Source organism: Mesoplodon densirostris, chromosome 1, assembly GCF_025265405.1.
Source record: "Mesoplodon densirostris isolate mMesDen1 chromosome 1, mMesDen1 primary haplotype, whole genome shotgun sequence".
NCBI classification, from domain to species: Eukaryota; Metazoa; Chordata; class Mammalia; order Artiodactyla; family Ziphiidae; genus Mesoplodon; species Mesoplodon densirostris.
The window spans coordinates 16,099,959-16,116,526 of NC_082661.1; the positions used below are offsets into that span (position 1 = coordinate 16,099,959).

The 16,568-nt window shown below is 40.0% G+C and overlaps 1 protein-coding gene across 1 annotated transcript in view; it reads right to left on the minus strand.

The window, feature by feature from the left end:
- ATRNL1 (attractin like 1) overlaps nucleotides 1-13,889 on the minus strand; it is a 730,282-nt gene extending 716,393 nt beyond the window's left edge. Inside the window, exon 1 of the mRNA XM_060100355.1 lies at nucleotides 12,996-13,889. Within this exon, the coding sequence (XP_059956338.1) occupies nucleotides 12,996-13,303 (308 nt within the window). The 5' untranslated portion in view covers nucleotides 13,304-13,889. The remainder of the gene's footprint in view (nucleotides 1-12,995) is intronic.
- Between the last annotated feature and the right edge of the window lie 2,679 nt (nucleotides 13,890-16,568).

The following is a 16,568-nucleotide window of genomic DNA, read 5'->3' on the forward strand; positions in this document are numbered from 1 at the left end:
GCTACTGCAACAACCCAAGAAAGAAAACTTCAGGACTTTACAAAAACGATGGCCCGAGAGATGGCAAGGATGGCAAACCTTGAGAGAAAGGCAGCAGCACATGCATATGCAGATCAAATCCTAAGAGAAATTCTGTCTCTTCAAAAGCAAGAATAACTGGGGAAAAGTGCCCCTTCAAGCCAAAGAGTGTGGGGGGAATCCTAAGGAAGAGGGAGCTGAAGATGGAGATACCCTAATTCTGTATATGAACCCACCTAAGACTCAAGCTCAATCTGAGCTGCTCATGTGTGGGACAGACCAAAAAGCAGCTTATCACAGGCTCTGAGAAGTGAATTAAAATTTAAAACATCACAAAGTCTCAGACTAATCCCTGAGTGGCATGTGTGCATTTAGATCCAAAGGCTTTGAAAATGGAACGAAGATTAGAACCACTGCCCTCAGAAAGCAAGATAGAGAATTTGCTACTTGTACCTAACAGGTTAGTTGCCTACTAAATAAAAATAAATAAGTAAATAAATAAATCAGCATTCTCCAGGGAATAACAGGACCAAGAACCTACATAACATTCAGAACATCCAGAATAAATCCAAAATCACTCAACATACAAAGAACCAGGAATATGTAACAGATTCTCAATGGAAAAGATAATCAATAGATGTCAATCCTGAGAAAATCCAGAAATTGGAATCATCAGACAAAGACGTTAGGTATTAAAACTGTACTCCATGGGGTAAAGGTAAAAACACTTAAATGAAATGGAGAAGTTTTCAACAGGGAAATAGAAATCATAAAAAAGAACACGACAGAAATGTGGGGACTGAAAACTATATCTTAAATTTGAAAATGACTGGATGGGTTCGAAAGCATAGTGGAGATTGCAAAGGCAACAGTCAGTGAAGTTGATGACAGTTCAACAGAAATTGTACAATCTAAAGAAAGAAAAAAAAAGAGTTAAAAAAAAAAGAGAGAACAGAGCCTCAAGAATTTTGTTTAAGCCTAACATTAGTATCACTGAAGTCCCAGAAAGAGAAGGGAAAAAGACCGGTGCAGAAAAGTATATTTGAAGAAATAATGGTTTTTAGAAAAATCCTATATTTGTGAAAGACATAAATATAAATTCAAGATGTTCAGCAAACCCTAACCAGGGTAAATTCAAAGAAAGCTACACACAGATACATCAGAATCTGAACTGCTAAAAACAAAAGTTGTATAAAAAGCTTGAAAGTAGCTGGGAAAAAAATGAAATTATACATACAGGGAAAAAATAATTAGAATGACTGCAGATTTCCCTGCAGATTTCAGAAACTATGCAGGCCAGAAGACAGTCAAGCAACATCTTTAAAACACTGAAAGAAAGTAACTGTCAACCCAGAATTCTGAACTTGGGAAAATATCTTTCAGTAAAAAAGGCAAAATATTCTCAAAACAAGGAAAACTAAGAAAGTCCATCAGCAGCAGTCATGTTCAAAAAGAAATCCAAAAGAAAGTGATTCAGACAAAAGGGAAATGACACTAACAGTTAATTTATAACTTGAGAAATAAACAGAGCAAAAGGAAGAGCAGATATCTGAGAAAATATAAAAGACTATTTTCCTCCTCTTAGGTTCTTTAAAATATGTATGATTGTTGAAAGCAAAATTTATAACTGTATCAGATGAGATTTGCCGTACATATAGATGTGATTATATGACAATTATAGCAAAGGTCAGCAGGTGAAGATAAATGGACCTATATGGTTCCAAAATTTCTTAATTTTCCTGAAGTAATATATTACTAACTCTAAATAGACTATAAAAAGTTAGCTATTCACAGTGTAATCACTAGCACACTAGCATAACCACTAAAAAGTAATACAAAGACATATACCAAAAGGGCCAACAGAAAATTGAAATGGAATGCTAAAAAATATCCAAATACATTAAATGTAAATAGTCTCAACAAATCAATATAAAGACAGATTAGACTGGATTTTATATGTATATATATATATATTTACATACATACACACACACATCATTCTTTCCAAGTCAAAAAGATGCATCATGCAAACAATAAGCAGAATAAAGCTAGTGTGGCTATTAATATCAAAGTAGATTTCAAAGTAAAAAGAATTACCAAAGAAAAAGAGATGGGAAACTATATTATGATGAATGGGTCCGTTCACCAAAAAGACATAACAATTCTAACTGTATATGCATCTCAAAAAAAGCTTCAAAATACAAGAAGCAAAACTGACAGAAATGAAAGGAAACAAACAGATAAATTCATAAATACAGTGGGAGACTTCAACACTCCTCTTTCAGTAATCAACAGAACAAGTAGATAGAATATCATTGGGGATACAGAAGATCTAAACAATATAAACAAACAACTGACCTTCTTGACATTTCTATAACACTCCATTCAACAGCAGAATGTATATTCTTTGAACTGCACATGTAACATTCACCACGATAGACCATATTTTGTCCAAAAAAACAAGTCTTAACAAATTTATAAAAACTAGAATCATAAAAGGTTATGTTCTTTGAACATAATGGAATTTAACTAGAAATAAATAAAAGAAAAAGCTCTGGTAAATTCCCAAATATTTGGAAATTAAACAAAACAGTTCTACATAAGCCAAAGAGAATGTCTCAAGGTAAATCATAATTTAGTTCAATTACACTGAATGAAAATCAAAGTACTACATCCCATAATATGTGAGATTCAGCTAATGCAGTGCTTAGAAGAACATGCATAGCATTCAAATGCTTTTATTAAAAGGAAGAAACATCTCAAATTAATGATCTAAGCTTTTCATCTTAAGAAACTAGAATAAAAAAAGTAAGTTAAGGGCCTCCCTGGTGGCGCAGTGGTTAAGAGTCCGCCTGCCGATGCAGGGGATACGGGTTCGTGCCCCGGTCTGGGAGGATCCCATATGCCGCGGAGCGGCTGGGCCCGTGAGCCATGGCCGCTGGGCCTGCACATCCGGAGCCTGTGCTCCGCAACGGGAGAGGCCACAACAGTGAGAGGCCCACATACCGCAAAAAGAGAAAAAAAAAAAAAAAAAAAAAAAAAGTAAGTTAAAATCAAAGGAAGCAGGGATTCCCTGGTGATCCAGTGGTTAAGACTCGGGGCTTTCACTGCCACGGACCTGGGTTCAATCCCGGCTCAGGAACTAAGATCCTGCAAGCTGCATGGCGTGGCAAAAATAAAATAAAATAAAATAAAGAAGCAGCAATCAATGAAACTGAAAAAACAACAGAAGAAAAAATAGCAGGAATCAATGCAACCAAACACATATTCTTTGAAAAGATTGATAACATTAATGTCTAGCCAGACTAAGCAAGAAAAAGAAAGAAAACATAAACTACCAATATCAGAAATGGAAGAAGAAATATCACTAAAGACCCCACAGACTTTAAAAGGATGATAAGGAAATATTATGAACAACTTTATGCCCATAAATTTGAAAACTTAGATGAAATGGACCCATTCTCTGTAAGATACAATCTGCCAAAACTCACTCAAGAAATGGATAAAATGAATATCCCTGCATCTATTTAAAAAATTGAGTTCACAGCTGCAAGCCTTCCACAAAGAAATTCCAGGCCCAAATGGCATCACTGATGAATTTACCAAACATTTAAGAAAAAAGTAATACGAAGTCTACATAAATTCTTCCAGAAAACAATTAGAGGGAGCATTTCCTAATTCATTTTATAAGGTTAGCATTACACCATGATAAGGAAACCAAAGACATTTCAAGAAAAGAAAATTACAGAACAATATCTCTCATGAACACAGAAGCAAAAATCCTCAATGAAATATTAGCAAATTAAATCCAGCAATATATAAAAAGTATAATATATTGGGACCAAGTGGAGTTTACCCCAGGAATGTAAGGCTGATTAAACATTTGAAAATCAATCAATTTAATTCACCAATATTAACAAACAAAAGAAGAAAAACCAAACGACTGTCTCAATAGATACAGAAGAAACATGACAAAATTCAACATCCATACATGACTGTAAATGGAAAAAGTCTCAGCTTTTTTCCTCCTGTGTAGGAAAAAATCCAGTTCTTCTCTACTGTGTGCTTCTTCCCCATAAGTCTCCTTTACTATTCACACAACCTTTGCTTCCGGTCACCAAATGTATGGAGGTTTTTCCCCACCACCAAGGAATTCACAGGCAACAGCAGAGTGTCCATGAATTCAACTCAATTCTGACACTACCTAACAGGAAACAGCATCAGATTCCACAGGTTAAGGTTTCAGTCCCACAAGACTGCCCCCCCACTGAACCCTGACCCACTTCAGAAACCAGTTGCAAGCCCAGATACCACCTATGCTTCTGACCAACTGGCCACAGACTGGAGGATCCAAGGACCCCTTCCTTGGGTTTAATTAATTTGCTAGAGAGGCTCACAGAACTCAGACAAACATTTTATTTACTAGATCACTAGTTTATTATAAAAGGATATAATACAGGAACAGCCAGATAGAAGAGCTATATAGGCTAATACATGGGCAAAGAAGTTCAGTGTTTCCCTGCCCTGTTAAGGTGCATCACTCTCCCAGCACCTTCGTGTGTTCACTAGAAGCTCTCTGAACCCCAAACTTTGGGGATTTTATGGAGGCTTTATCATGTAGGCATGATTGATCGTATCTCTACTTTCAGCCATTCTCCCTTCTCAACAGAACGGGGCCCAGGGCTGAAGATTCCAACCTTCAAACCATGACTTGGCCTTTCTGGTAACTAGCCCTCATCCAGAAGCCATTCAGGAGCTACTACTATCACCGGGGAAATTACAAGGGTTTCAGCAGCCCTGTGTTAGGAACAAAAGTAAAAGATGAACATTAGAACAAGAGATGCTTCTAGTGCTCTTATCACTTAGGAAATTATAACGGTTTTAGGAACTCTATGCCAGGAACCAGGGGCAGAGACCAATATACATTCTTCCATTATCTCAACTCTCAAAATTAGGAATAGTAGGGAACTTCTTGAACCTAATAAAGGGCATTTATTTTAAAAAGGCCTGCAACTAACATGATACTTCATGTTTAAAGACTGAATGTTTTCCATCTAAGATTAGAAACAAGGCAAGGATATCCACTCTTGTACTCATATTCAACATCAGGCTGAAGGTCCTAGCGAGTACAACAGAACAAGAAGAAAAATAAGGGCATATAATGGGAAAGGAAGAAGTAAAACAGATGCTACGATCGTCTGTATAGAAAGCCCCAAATGAATCTACAAAAAAAAAAAAAGCTACTGAAACTGCATTTAGCAACACTGCAGAATACAAGGTCAATATACAAAAATCAACTGCATTTCTACATAATGAAAAAGCACAATTAGAAACTGAAATTAAAGGAAACTATCAATTACAATGGCATCAAAGAATATAAACTATTTAGGTATAAACCTAACAAAATATATGCAGTATCTGTATCTGAAAAAAGAAATCAATGAAAACCTAAATAAATGAAGAAATATATCATGTTGATGGACTAGAAAATTCAATATTGTCTAGATGTCAATTCTTCCCAAAATTATCTCTTGAATCAACACAATCTCAATCAAAATCCCAGCTTTTTTTTTAAGAAATTGACAAACTGATTCTAAAATTTATGTGGAAAAGTAAATGATCTAGAAAAACCAAATGAATTTTCAAAAATAGAAGCAGAGTTGGAGGAATCTCACTATCTAATTTTAAGTCTTACTATAAAGGGACTTTCCTGGTGGTACAGTGATTAAGAACCTGCCTGCCAATGCAGGGGACACGGGTTCAAGCCTTGGTCCAGGAAGATCCCACATGCCACGAAGCAACTAACCCCCTGTGCCACAACTACTGAGCCTGCACTCTAGAGCCCGCGAGCCACAACTATTGAGCTCATGTGCCACAACTACTAAAGCCCACACACCTAGAGTCCATGCCCCACAACAAGAGAAGCCACCGCAATGAGAAGCCCGCACACCACAACGAACAGGCAACCACTCGACACAACTAGAGAAAGCCCTCACGCAGAAACAAAGACCCAACATGGCCAAAAATAAATTTAAAAAGGAAAAAGACTTACTATAAAGATCCAGTAGTCAAAAGAAATGCATTTCCCAAAGGACAGACACATGAATCAATAGAACAGAACAGAATCAAGAAATAGATACAGAGAGAGAGACGTCCACCTGATTTTCAACAAAGGGGCAAAAACATCAATGAAAAGAAGATAGTCTTTTCAAGAACTAGTCATTCCATAATGAAAAAAGGATCAATTTACCAACAGGATATAATAAAAAATTTCATGCACCTAGTAACAGAGCTTCAAAATACATGAAGCAAAAACAGATGCGACTGCAGAGAAATAGATAATTACAAAATTATAATTGAAGATGTCAATACCCCCTCTCAATAACTGACAGAAACAGAAAATCAGAAAGCTTTTAGAAATCTTACATATAACATCATACTTAATGGTTAAAGACTGAATATTTTTCCTTTAAATCAAAAAACAAGACACAGCCAACCACTCTTATCACCTGTATACATCACTGTAATGGAGGTTCTAGCCAGTGAAATAAGGCAAGAAAAAGAAATGAAAGGCATCCAGATTGCAGAGAAAAGTATTTTTTTCTTTTTTATAGTATTTTTTATTAAAAATACTATACTATAAAATACTATAATAGTATAAATTTAAAAATATATAAAAAATATATAACATATATAAATAAAAAATACTATAAATACTATAAAAAATAATAGTATTTTTTAATTAAAAATACTAATTTATAGTATTTTTACTTGAGGACAACATAATCATCTATGTAGAAAATCATAAGGATTCTACAAAAACTACTACTACTACAACTAATAAGTGAGGTTAGCAAAATTGAAGGATACAAGACCGAATACAAAAATCAGTTGTATTTCCATATTTTATACACACACACACACACACACACACACACACGTAAATATAATTTACAATAGCAGCAAAATATATTAAATACTTAGGGGAAAATCTGACAGAAGAGTTGTAAGACCTGTTCACTGAAAACTTTTAAATATTTTTGAGAGATTAAAGAAGACCTAAATAAATGGAGAGATACACCATGTTCACGGGTGAGAAAACTCAATATCGATAAGGTGTCAACTGTCCCCCAGACTGATGTATAGATTCAATACAGTCCCAAATAAAATCCCAGCAGGCTTTTTTGTAGAAACTGACAAGCTGATTCTGAAATTCATGTGGAAATGCCAAGGACATAGAGTAGCCAAAATAACTGAAAAAGAACAAAATTGAAGGACTTAAACTCCCTGAATTCAAGACTTATAAAGCTATAATAATCTTGACATACAAATAGATCAGTAGAACAGAGTCCAGAAACAGACACACAAATATAGGAACAACTGGTTTCAACAAAGTTGCCAAGCCACTTTAGTAGAGAAAGGATAGTTTTTTTCAACAAATGGTACTAGAATAATTGGATATCTATATGCAAAAAAAAAAAAAAAATTGAGATCCATACCTCTCACTAGATGTGGAATTAACTCAAAATGGACTATAAACCTAATTGTAAAATCTAAAACTACAAAACTTCTAGGAAAAAAAAATAATCGAAGAAAATCTTTGGTTTAGGCAAAGCCTTCTTAGATATTGTGCCTAAAGCACAATCCATAAAAGGAAAAAAATGATAAACTGGAATTGAAACTTAAAACTTCTGTTCTTTGAAATCACCGTTAAGAGAATGAAAAGACAAGCCCCAACATGGGAGAAAGTATTTGCCAATGATATATCTGATAAGGAACTAGTATCCAGAATATATAAAGAACTCATAAAAATCAATAATAAGAAAAAACAATTTTAAAAATGTGCAAAAGATATGAACAGATACCTCACCAAAGAAGATCTACAGATGGCAAGTAAACACATGATAAGATGCTCTCATTAGTCATTAGGGAAATGCAAAATAAAACCACAATGAGATACCACTACACATCTATTAGAACTGCTAAAATTTAAGACTGACCATACCAAGTGTTGGTGAGGGTGTAAATTAACTAGAACATTCATACCCTGCTGGTGGGAATGTAAAAGATACAACTACTTTGAAAAAGAGTTTTGTCATTTTGTTAGAAATCTATACTGAAGGAAAGAGGCTCAGTTAGTTGCCTGGGGACAGGGAGAGGCAGCGGAAAGGAGAGGGAGGGAATACAAAGGGGCACATGGAACTTTTGAGTGTGACTGATATTTTTATGATCTTGATTGTGGTGATAGCTTAAGAGGTGCATACATATGTCCAAACTTTTTAAATTGTACGGTTTATTGCATGTCAATTATACCCCAATAAAGCTCTTAAAAATAATTTAAGAAAAAATTACTATTGTAATTAAATAATTCATTATGAAAGTGCTAAAAAGTAAAAATAGTGCTATAAGAGTACATAATGAGAAGTCACATAGTCTGAGAAGTCAGAAAAGCTTCCTTTAGACACTAGTATAAGCTAAAATTCAAAGGATGCTTAGTAATAAGTCAAGCAAAGACCACATAGGAAAGACGGTTCCGAGAGATGTATGCATATGTGTGAAATGCCCTGAGTCCAAAAGGAATGTGACACCTTCAAGGAACTTTAAAAGACCCGGGCAGGAAAACAGGAAGGGTGAGTCTGATCTGCTAAAGGAACCATATTATGTAGACACATGGTCTTGAAAACCATGCTAGTACAAGCAATTTATCAATTTAGGATCTTAGAAACACTCAATTTAAATTATTTTAAAATCTATTGAGTGATTTTATGGTTTAATAATGTAAAAAGAACCCATGGATATAAATTACATATTATAATCTTAGTTTGAAATAAAGAAGACCTGGGGACAGGGAATATTCAATTTAACTTTATAGTTACTAATAGCTTCCCTATTATTATTAAAAAGGATTCCAAATATGTGCATGTGTGTGTATGTGTGTGTGTGTGTGTATACACACATATGTTGGAGTTGTTTGTTTTTTTTTTTTTAATAATAACTTAGGGAATAGGGGTTTCCCTGGTGGCGCAGTGGTTGAGAGTCCGCCTGCCGATACAGGGGACACGGGTTCATGCCCGGGTCCGGGAAGATCCCACATGCCGCGGAGCGGCTGGGCCCGTGAGCCATGGCTGCTGAGCCTGCGCGTCCGGAGCCTGTGCTCCACAGCGGGAGAGGCCACAACAGTGAGAGGCCCGCGTACCAGAAAAAAAAATAATAATAATAATAATAATAACTTAAGGGGCTTCCCTGGTGGCACAGTGGTTGAGAGTCCACCTGCCGATGCAGGGGACACGGGTTCATGCCCCGGTCCGGGAAGATCCCACATGCCGTGGAGCGGCTGGGCCCGTGAGCCATGGCCGCTGAGCCTGTGCGTCCGGAGCCTGTGCTCCGCAACAGGAGAGGCCACAACAGTGAGAGGCCTGCGTACCGCAAAAATAATAATAATAATAATAGTAATAATAACTTAGGGAAAATATTGACACATTTAACCCTGCCACTTTCTGTTTACAATAGCAAGCTCACGCCTGATATTATATCTTCATTTTGCTGTCAAAATAGAAATAGACTACTTCCATTATAAATGTGTGAAATTCATTATCCATACTTGACTGACTTAAGAGATTTAAAAAATATCTATATACATTAAACACACAATAATATTTAATAGATGATTTTAGAGAAATATTCGATAAATATGTTTTAATAATAAATATACATTTATAAAATATTCACAATATGAGTTATTTTCCAATCTCATAACGTTAATATCAGCTATTTTGTTTACCTAAGAGAAATTAGAAGTCTTAGGTTTCTAAGTCACATAAGCAAGAAAATGTCCAAGTTTGAACTCAAATTATTAATTTATATAAACATAAATCTCAACTACTCTACAAAAATAATTCTAAAGAACTGGCTTCTAATAGAGAATGTTATTCATTCAAATAGTTTACAGTAAAACATTTTCTACTCCAATGTTATACTAAGCTACCCAAGTAAATGTAATTCAAATTTGCATATATCATATCCTTGATTATTATATTTCAAATTGGCACTGTCCTCTCTGATTCTCAGTCCTAAGTCTTTTAGTCCAGCTTTAGCTGAAGATCAGTGTTCGTTCTGTTTTACCTATGAGAGGAATGGCTTGTAATTCTGAGAGCTTTATTCTTTTCAAATGGAAACAGAAGACTGAAATCAATCCTAAGAGAACTGAAGTACCACTTTTTTTTTTTTTTTTTTTGCGGTATGCGGGCCTCTCACTGTTGTGGCCTCTCCCGTTGCGGAGCACAGGCTCCGGACGCGCAGGCTCAGCGGCCATGGCTCACGGGCCCAGCCGCTCCGCGGCATATGGGATCCTCCCAGACCGGGGCACGAACCCGTATCCCCTGCATCGGCAGGCGGACTCCCAACCACTGCGCCACCAGGGAGGCCCGAAGTACCACTTTTGATACCATATTTGCTTCTGCATTTCTCCCCCTAACCATCAATCTTCCGTTCTAAAGAAGCATTTGAAGGATACTCATTCCCTAGTGAAATCCCTACAGTAGGAAAAAAGCTATGTTACCATGGAACCAGCCAATTAATTTTGACACCTGCTTACCAAGATTGATTATTTTTGATGTCTGTTTGTTAGGTGGCTATCCTTCAGTTAAGTAAAAGATTTTCAAGATAATTAATGAAGTGAGAATTTCCAGTTAAAGTCTTTCCCACTATGCTATTACTTCAAATGCTGGATAAAACAAGCCACCATCCTCAAATAAACCTTTCTTAGCTTAGCATGTACTTTACCAGGAAGAAATCTTTTCTTCTAAATTGATTCTTCCCTTTAACATTAAATACCAATTTTTTCTTTAGGCTAAGAGAATTCCACAGAGAAATGAAAAAGTACTTACTAATAGGGTACAATGAATCATAGTAAACAGCTTCCAAGGAAATGAATATTCAATGATTAGTCCAGGGTCTATTGTTACTTAACTGTATCTGTATAAAAAAAAAAACTAGTCCTCTTTTACTCACTAATGTATCTTTCACGAACACCAACCATCTCTCTATATTATTTAAGCTGGTTTTAACTTGATCTGTGATCTTTCCTACTAACTGAGACAACCTCTGCTAGTGAGGTTACAGGCTGCTGATCTAGCTGATTAGCAATTCCACTACCATAAAATATAGACAGAAGCTTCTCAGGACTGCAGCAATTTCTGTCCTCTTTAGAGAAATGGAGCAATTCCACCCACCCAAAGGCCAATGTCCCTAACTTACACATGAATCAGGCAATCTTCCTATTTATGTACCAAAGGATATTAAAAAATGGATGTGGCTTTTTCATTGTTGACTACCAGTTCATATGTTCAAAATCCTCTCTTGCTAGGTAAAGAGGCTGGCTGTTATGATCAAAGCAAAAGTTTAAGAACATTTAAGTTATAAAGACTGCTAACAAGCACAGTTCAATAAGATATCTTTGCAGACCTTGAAACGCTTTTTTAAACTTTTAATTAGTACCTCCACCAAATTTTTTTAAAATATAAAACTACAGTACTATGCTAATTTGTGAAATTATGAAGCTAGGAAACATTTTAACTTATTGCTACAGATGAATTTCATAAAACTTCATTCTGAGATTTCACTTCCAAAAACTTCCTGTCAATTAATTTAAATAGTAAGATCTACTTAAATTAAAAAGTCCCACTTTTAAAAATACATTTTTACAATGAGTTTTCAGGGGCACTGTCTTAACTGGCAAGTTTTTTTTAAAAAAAAGGAAAATATGCTGTTTAAAACTCCCAGGAAATTTTCCTGTAATACATTAGCAGGTGAACCATATTCCTACCTTTGCCTTAGAGCCCAAGAGACAGTTCACTTAGATTTTGCTATCACCCTGACAACAAGTAATCTACAGAGTGCAATTTCAGAGCTACTAACCCAGCCAGCAAACTTCATGTGAAGTACCTAGAAAACCAAGAAGTTGACATACTTAGTGACTGTTATGTGCAAGCTGTCAAATGGACACCCTATTGGCCTTAACTATCTTATCTGCTGCTCCCCCCACATTCACCCATTTCTTTTCATATTAGACAGCAACGCAATAAACATCAACCAATGGGGGAAAGTATCTTTACTGCCATAAAGCAAGCTCCTTAGGGCCTTGAGCTTCAAAAAAACGGAAGTGATGCTCCCACACAACAGCTGATAGTCAAAGAACCAGTTAGAAAAATCCTTTATCTCCACCACGTTAAAAAGCCCAGGTATTTCATCCTCTTATCAAAGTCACTCCTGTATTTCTCAATTCAAGACTGTCCTCGCAAATTCAACATAGTATATTGGCTTAAAGTAAATGTTCTACAGTTAGGCTGGCTGATTTGGATTGCCTCGATTTCCCTCTGTAAAACCGGTATAGTAATTCTAGTAACTCAGAGTTGGTGTGAGAAACAAACGAGATAACCCACGTAATGGGCTCAGAACAGTGTCTGGCACATAGTAAGGCCATAATAAACTCTACTTATGATCACTATTACTAAATACACTAACATGTTAGCAGTGCTTACCTCTAGAGAAGGGAGTAGGATGGGGAAAAGGGAGGTACTGGTAGACCAGAACTTTTAACCTTTAAACTTCCGTATTGTTTGAATGCTTCACAATGCGCAAGTATTTCACGAGTTACGTGCATAATTTTTGATTAAAAAATAGTGTCCTAACAAAATGGTGTTTGGCACCGTAACTGAGTGTGAAAATTTTGACGATCAGGGGACCAGAGTCGCTGCGGATAGGTGGACCATCGGGAAAGGCTTCGCGTCCACGGCGGTCGGTGCGAGACGCAGGGCCCGAAGTCCCCGAGGCGCGAGGGCTGGAGGGGGACAGCGCGGGCCCCGCTCCCGCGGCGCTGCGGGTCGCTCCCAGCCGGGGGACCCGGGGCCGAGAGAAGGGGGGAGGCCGCGACGGGTGCGGGGCAGGGCTGAGGTTCGGGGTCCGGCGAAGGCACTTACTTGAACCTGCCCTGGCAGTGCTGGCACTGGTCCCCCACCCAGCCCGGGTCGCAGAGGCAGGTGGAGTTGACACATCGGCCCGAGAAGCAGGAGCCGGTCCTCTCGCAGAGCTTGGACTGGGACACCTGCGCGTAGAGCGCCAGGTAGAGGAAGCCATAGCACAGCAGCCAGCTGTTCCCGTCCAGCAGCCAGAAGGTGGCGCCGCCGCCGCCGCCGCCGCCGCCGCCGCCGCCCGCCGGTCTAGCTCTCCACGGCCCCGGGGCCGCCGGCTGCGGGGAACCAGTGCGGGCCCGGTCCCCCGGTTCCATCTTTCCCAGCGCCCCTGCCCGGCCGGGAGGCGCTCTCGGGCGCCAAACAGGGATGCTTCGGAGAGGAAATCTGGCCGGAGAGGAGAACACCGCGCCGCTGCCGCCGCCGCTTCTCCTCCTCACCGGCGCCTGCCCCAGTCCCGCTCCCCGGTCAGGAGGGACAGATCCCAGCCGCTGTCGCCTCCGCTCGGCTCCCTCCAGTCGCACTCGGGCATCGCCTCTCCGTCTCCTGACCTTGTCCGCGGCAGGCCGAGCCCACCGCCACGGCGCCCCGGGCCGGGCCGGAGGCGGGGAGCGGGAGATGCAAGCTGCGCGGGGCGCTCCGGAGGGGACCTGCGGGAGGGGGAGGGGGACCCAGCGCGCGGCCCCGCCTCGCCCACGGCTCGCGCCAACCTCCTCACTCCCAGCCCGGCGCGCCCGGGAGGGCGGGGGCCACGGGAGCCCCGAGGTGGGCGCACCCAACGCGGGAGGGGGGACTCAGGAAGGGGAGTTCAGCCTCGCCCGCCCCGGCCGGCCCCCAGCGGCCCCCCAGAAAACATTTTCTCTCCGGTAACGTTAGCCAGATGCCGGTGCTGCCTTTAGAGCCCGCGGGGTGCTGGGCCGCCTCCCCCACTCGCGCATGCCTCCGCTCCTCCCCACACAGGCCCTGAGCGTGGTCTCGCCCCGCCCCTACAGGGACCAGGGACTCTTCCGCGCGTCCGCACAGCCCGGCCTGCCGGCTGAGGGGAGAGCGGCTCGCCAGGTGTGGCGCGCGAGCCCGCCGTGCCCTTCCCCTCGGCGTGCCTGGGAAGTCGGCCCCGCTCGCACCGCGCGCCTCGTGAGCCCCCCCACCCCCAGACGAAAGATCAGATCGGGACCGGCTTCGCAGCTTCAGCAGAAAATAAGCCCTTCCCGTCCGCTGTCTACAGCTACAAAAGTGCAGCACTTTTCCCCCAGCGCTCCCTGCTTCCTCCGTCCCATCCTCCAGCCTATTTCTTTTTTTCTGAAAAGAGAAAAACTCCAACAACACACAAAGAGCTGAGCATGTGCAGCAGGCAAAAGTCTTAAAGGCACCGCACTCCGACCACTTTGTGGGGTCCGCAAGAACGGAGAGATGAGGGGGCTAGGGCCTGCGGGGGTCGCGGAGCCGGTTCCGCAGAGGGGCCGCATCCAGGGGGAGCCATTTCTTGCGCGGAAATAGTGACTCCCCGCCCCCAACAAAGAGCTGCGAGGTTCTGTGCCCCGGGCGCGCCGCCCCTCTCCGACGCTGCCTCGGAATCCCAGGTATCTCCTTTTCTGCTTGTCAGTGTTTCCTCCTCCATCTGGGACAATATTCTGCCTTGAAAAATATTGCAACATCGGGGCTTTTTTCAGAAGAGCAGAAATGATGCCCAGAAAAAAGCCGTTTTTCCTTCCTCGGTAGCAAGCTTTCCTCCTTTAGATGACTTTCCAAGATTTGATGGCATATGCTGAAATTTTTGCTTTGTACTTTTGTGCCTTCACTAAACAGGCTGTTTGAACCCTTGAGAAAGGAAGCCGAACACAAATTGCAGCCTCGTACACTCGAGTCACAGCAATATTATTGGATCCCCACCAAAGAAGAGCAGGCAGTATGAAAAAGAATTTGAAATCTACCAAAAGCATTTCTGACAGCAAAAGGAGAAAAAGTTTTTGTTGTAACCACACAGTCATAATATTATTATTAAGATTCCACTCATGCATATTTGGGGCATAATGTACCCATGTCATCTCTTTTAATCTGTTATCCCACTTTGCAGATGAAATCCTCCATTAACCCCATTTTGCAGATGAAGACAGAAAGACTCAAAAAGGTTGAAAGATTTGTCAGGCAGGTTAGAAGAAAGCAATGAACCTAGCGTTAAACGCAAGTCTGTGCTTTTTCCGCTACTTACTAGGCTGTTTCTGTTGGCTTTGTTCTAGTTTGGTGAATAAAATGTAAGTGTTGGCTTGGTTTGCAAACACCTCGGCAATGACTTAAGGAGGAAAAAAAGGTTCAGAAAGAGGTGGCTCCTTCGGAAGTAAAAAAGAAAAAGGAAAATCATGATTTTCATTTATGGAACAAACAAATCACAATTCCCCCAAAATATCAGTACCAGAAATGTCAATCTCAAACCTAAAAATTAGGACAGCTCCTTCTTCTTTTCACATCTTTTCGATATCAGTATGCCCCTTAGAGACTGCTTGGGATGGGGGAGAAGGAGAGGAGAACATTTTGGAAAAATAATTAGAAGGAGGAAATTGTTCTGGATCGCACCTTTTAATTTCCATGACTGTAAAATCCGGAACTCTTTCTAGTATTAACCATGCATGAACAAGCCCTGTTGCCTTCTCCATTCTTCTCACGCCAACCAAAGTTTAAAGTCAGCCACATCTTTCTCACATCTAATGTAGAGTTGCTTTCAGACATGTGGAAGATGGCCAAGCCCTTAAAACCATCACTGAGTGTGAAGGTAACTCAATACACAGGAGCCACTTTAACAAGAGAGATCACTGCTCAGCCACATACTGATGGTAGGCTATATTTAAGCAAAGGGTTTGCCCATTAAAAATATATATCTTTTAATCTTCTAACCACTATAATCAGCTCAGTACTTTAGGTTACACTGAAGAACATGCAGCCCCACAGACCTCCTCTCAACACTGCCTTTAGAATCAAGCTGAATAAATTTATATAAAATTATTCTCATAAGGATCTCACAGGATTTGCACTTGCCCTATATCCTGTTTTTCTTTCAAACCCTTTCAGTCAACATTTACTGAGTAACTATCATGAATTTAAGCAGGAGAAAACAAGGATGAATAAAACATGATTTCTACCCCTGGATAAGCTTATCTTTTATTAGGCTCACTAGATTGGGAGTTCCTTGTACAGCTGAGTGGCACATATTTTACAAATGTAGACACAGAAAACTTAAATGATTTACAATGGTTGCACAAAATAGTGATAAAGCTTGCCCAGAATCTTGACTGATGTTTCAGTATTTTCTTTGATCAAGAAATTTTAAAACTCCAACATGATGTTATCTTTTTTCCAAAGAAGGAGAGTCAGCATCCTAGCTGTGCTACACGACACTACAATAATTCATAGTATTGGTAATAGCAGTCATAAATCCAGCAGAAAGGTGAAAATGTACTCCAAAGAGGTAGTAGGGGAAAAGTCAGTTTTACTGAAGTAGGATGAAACTGTTAAGATTGGAATTATCTATTAAAATTGCTCCAAGGGGAAAGATAAGTATATTTTCTCAACAATTAGCCTTATATCAGG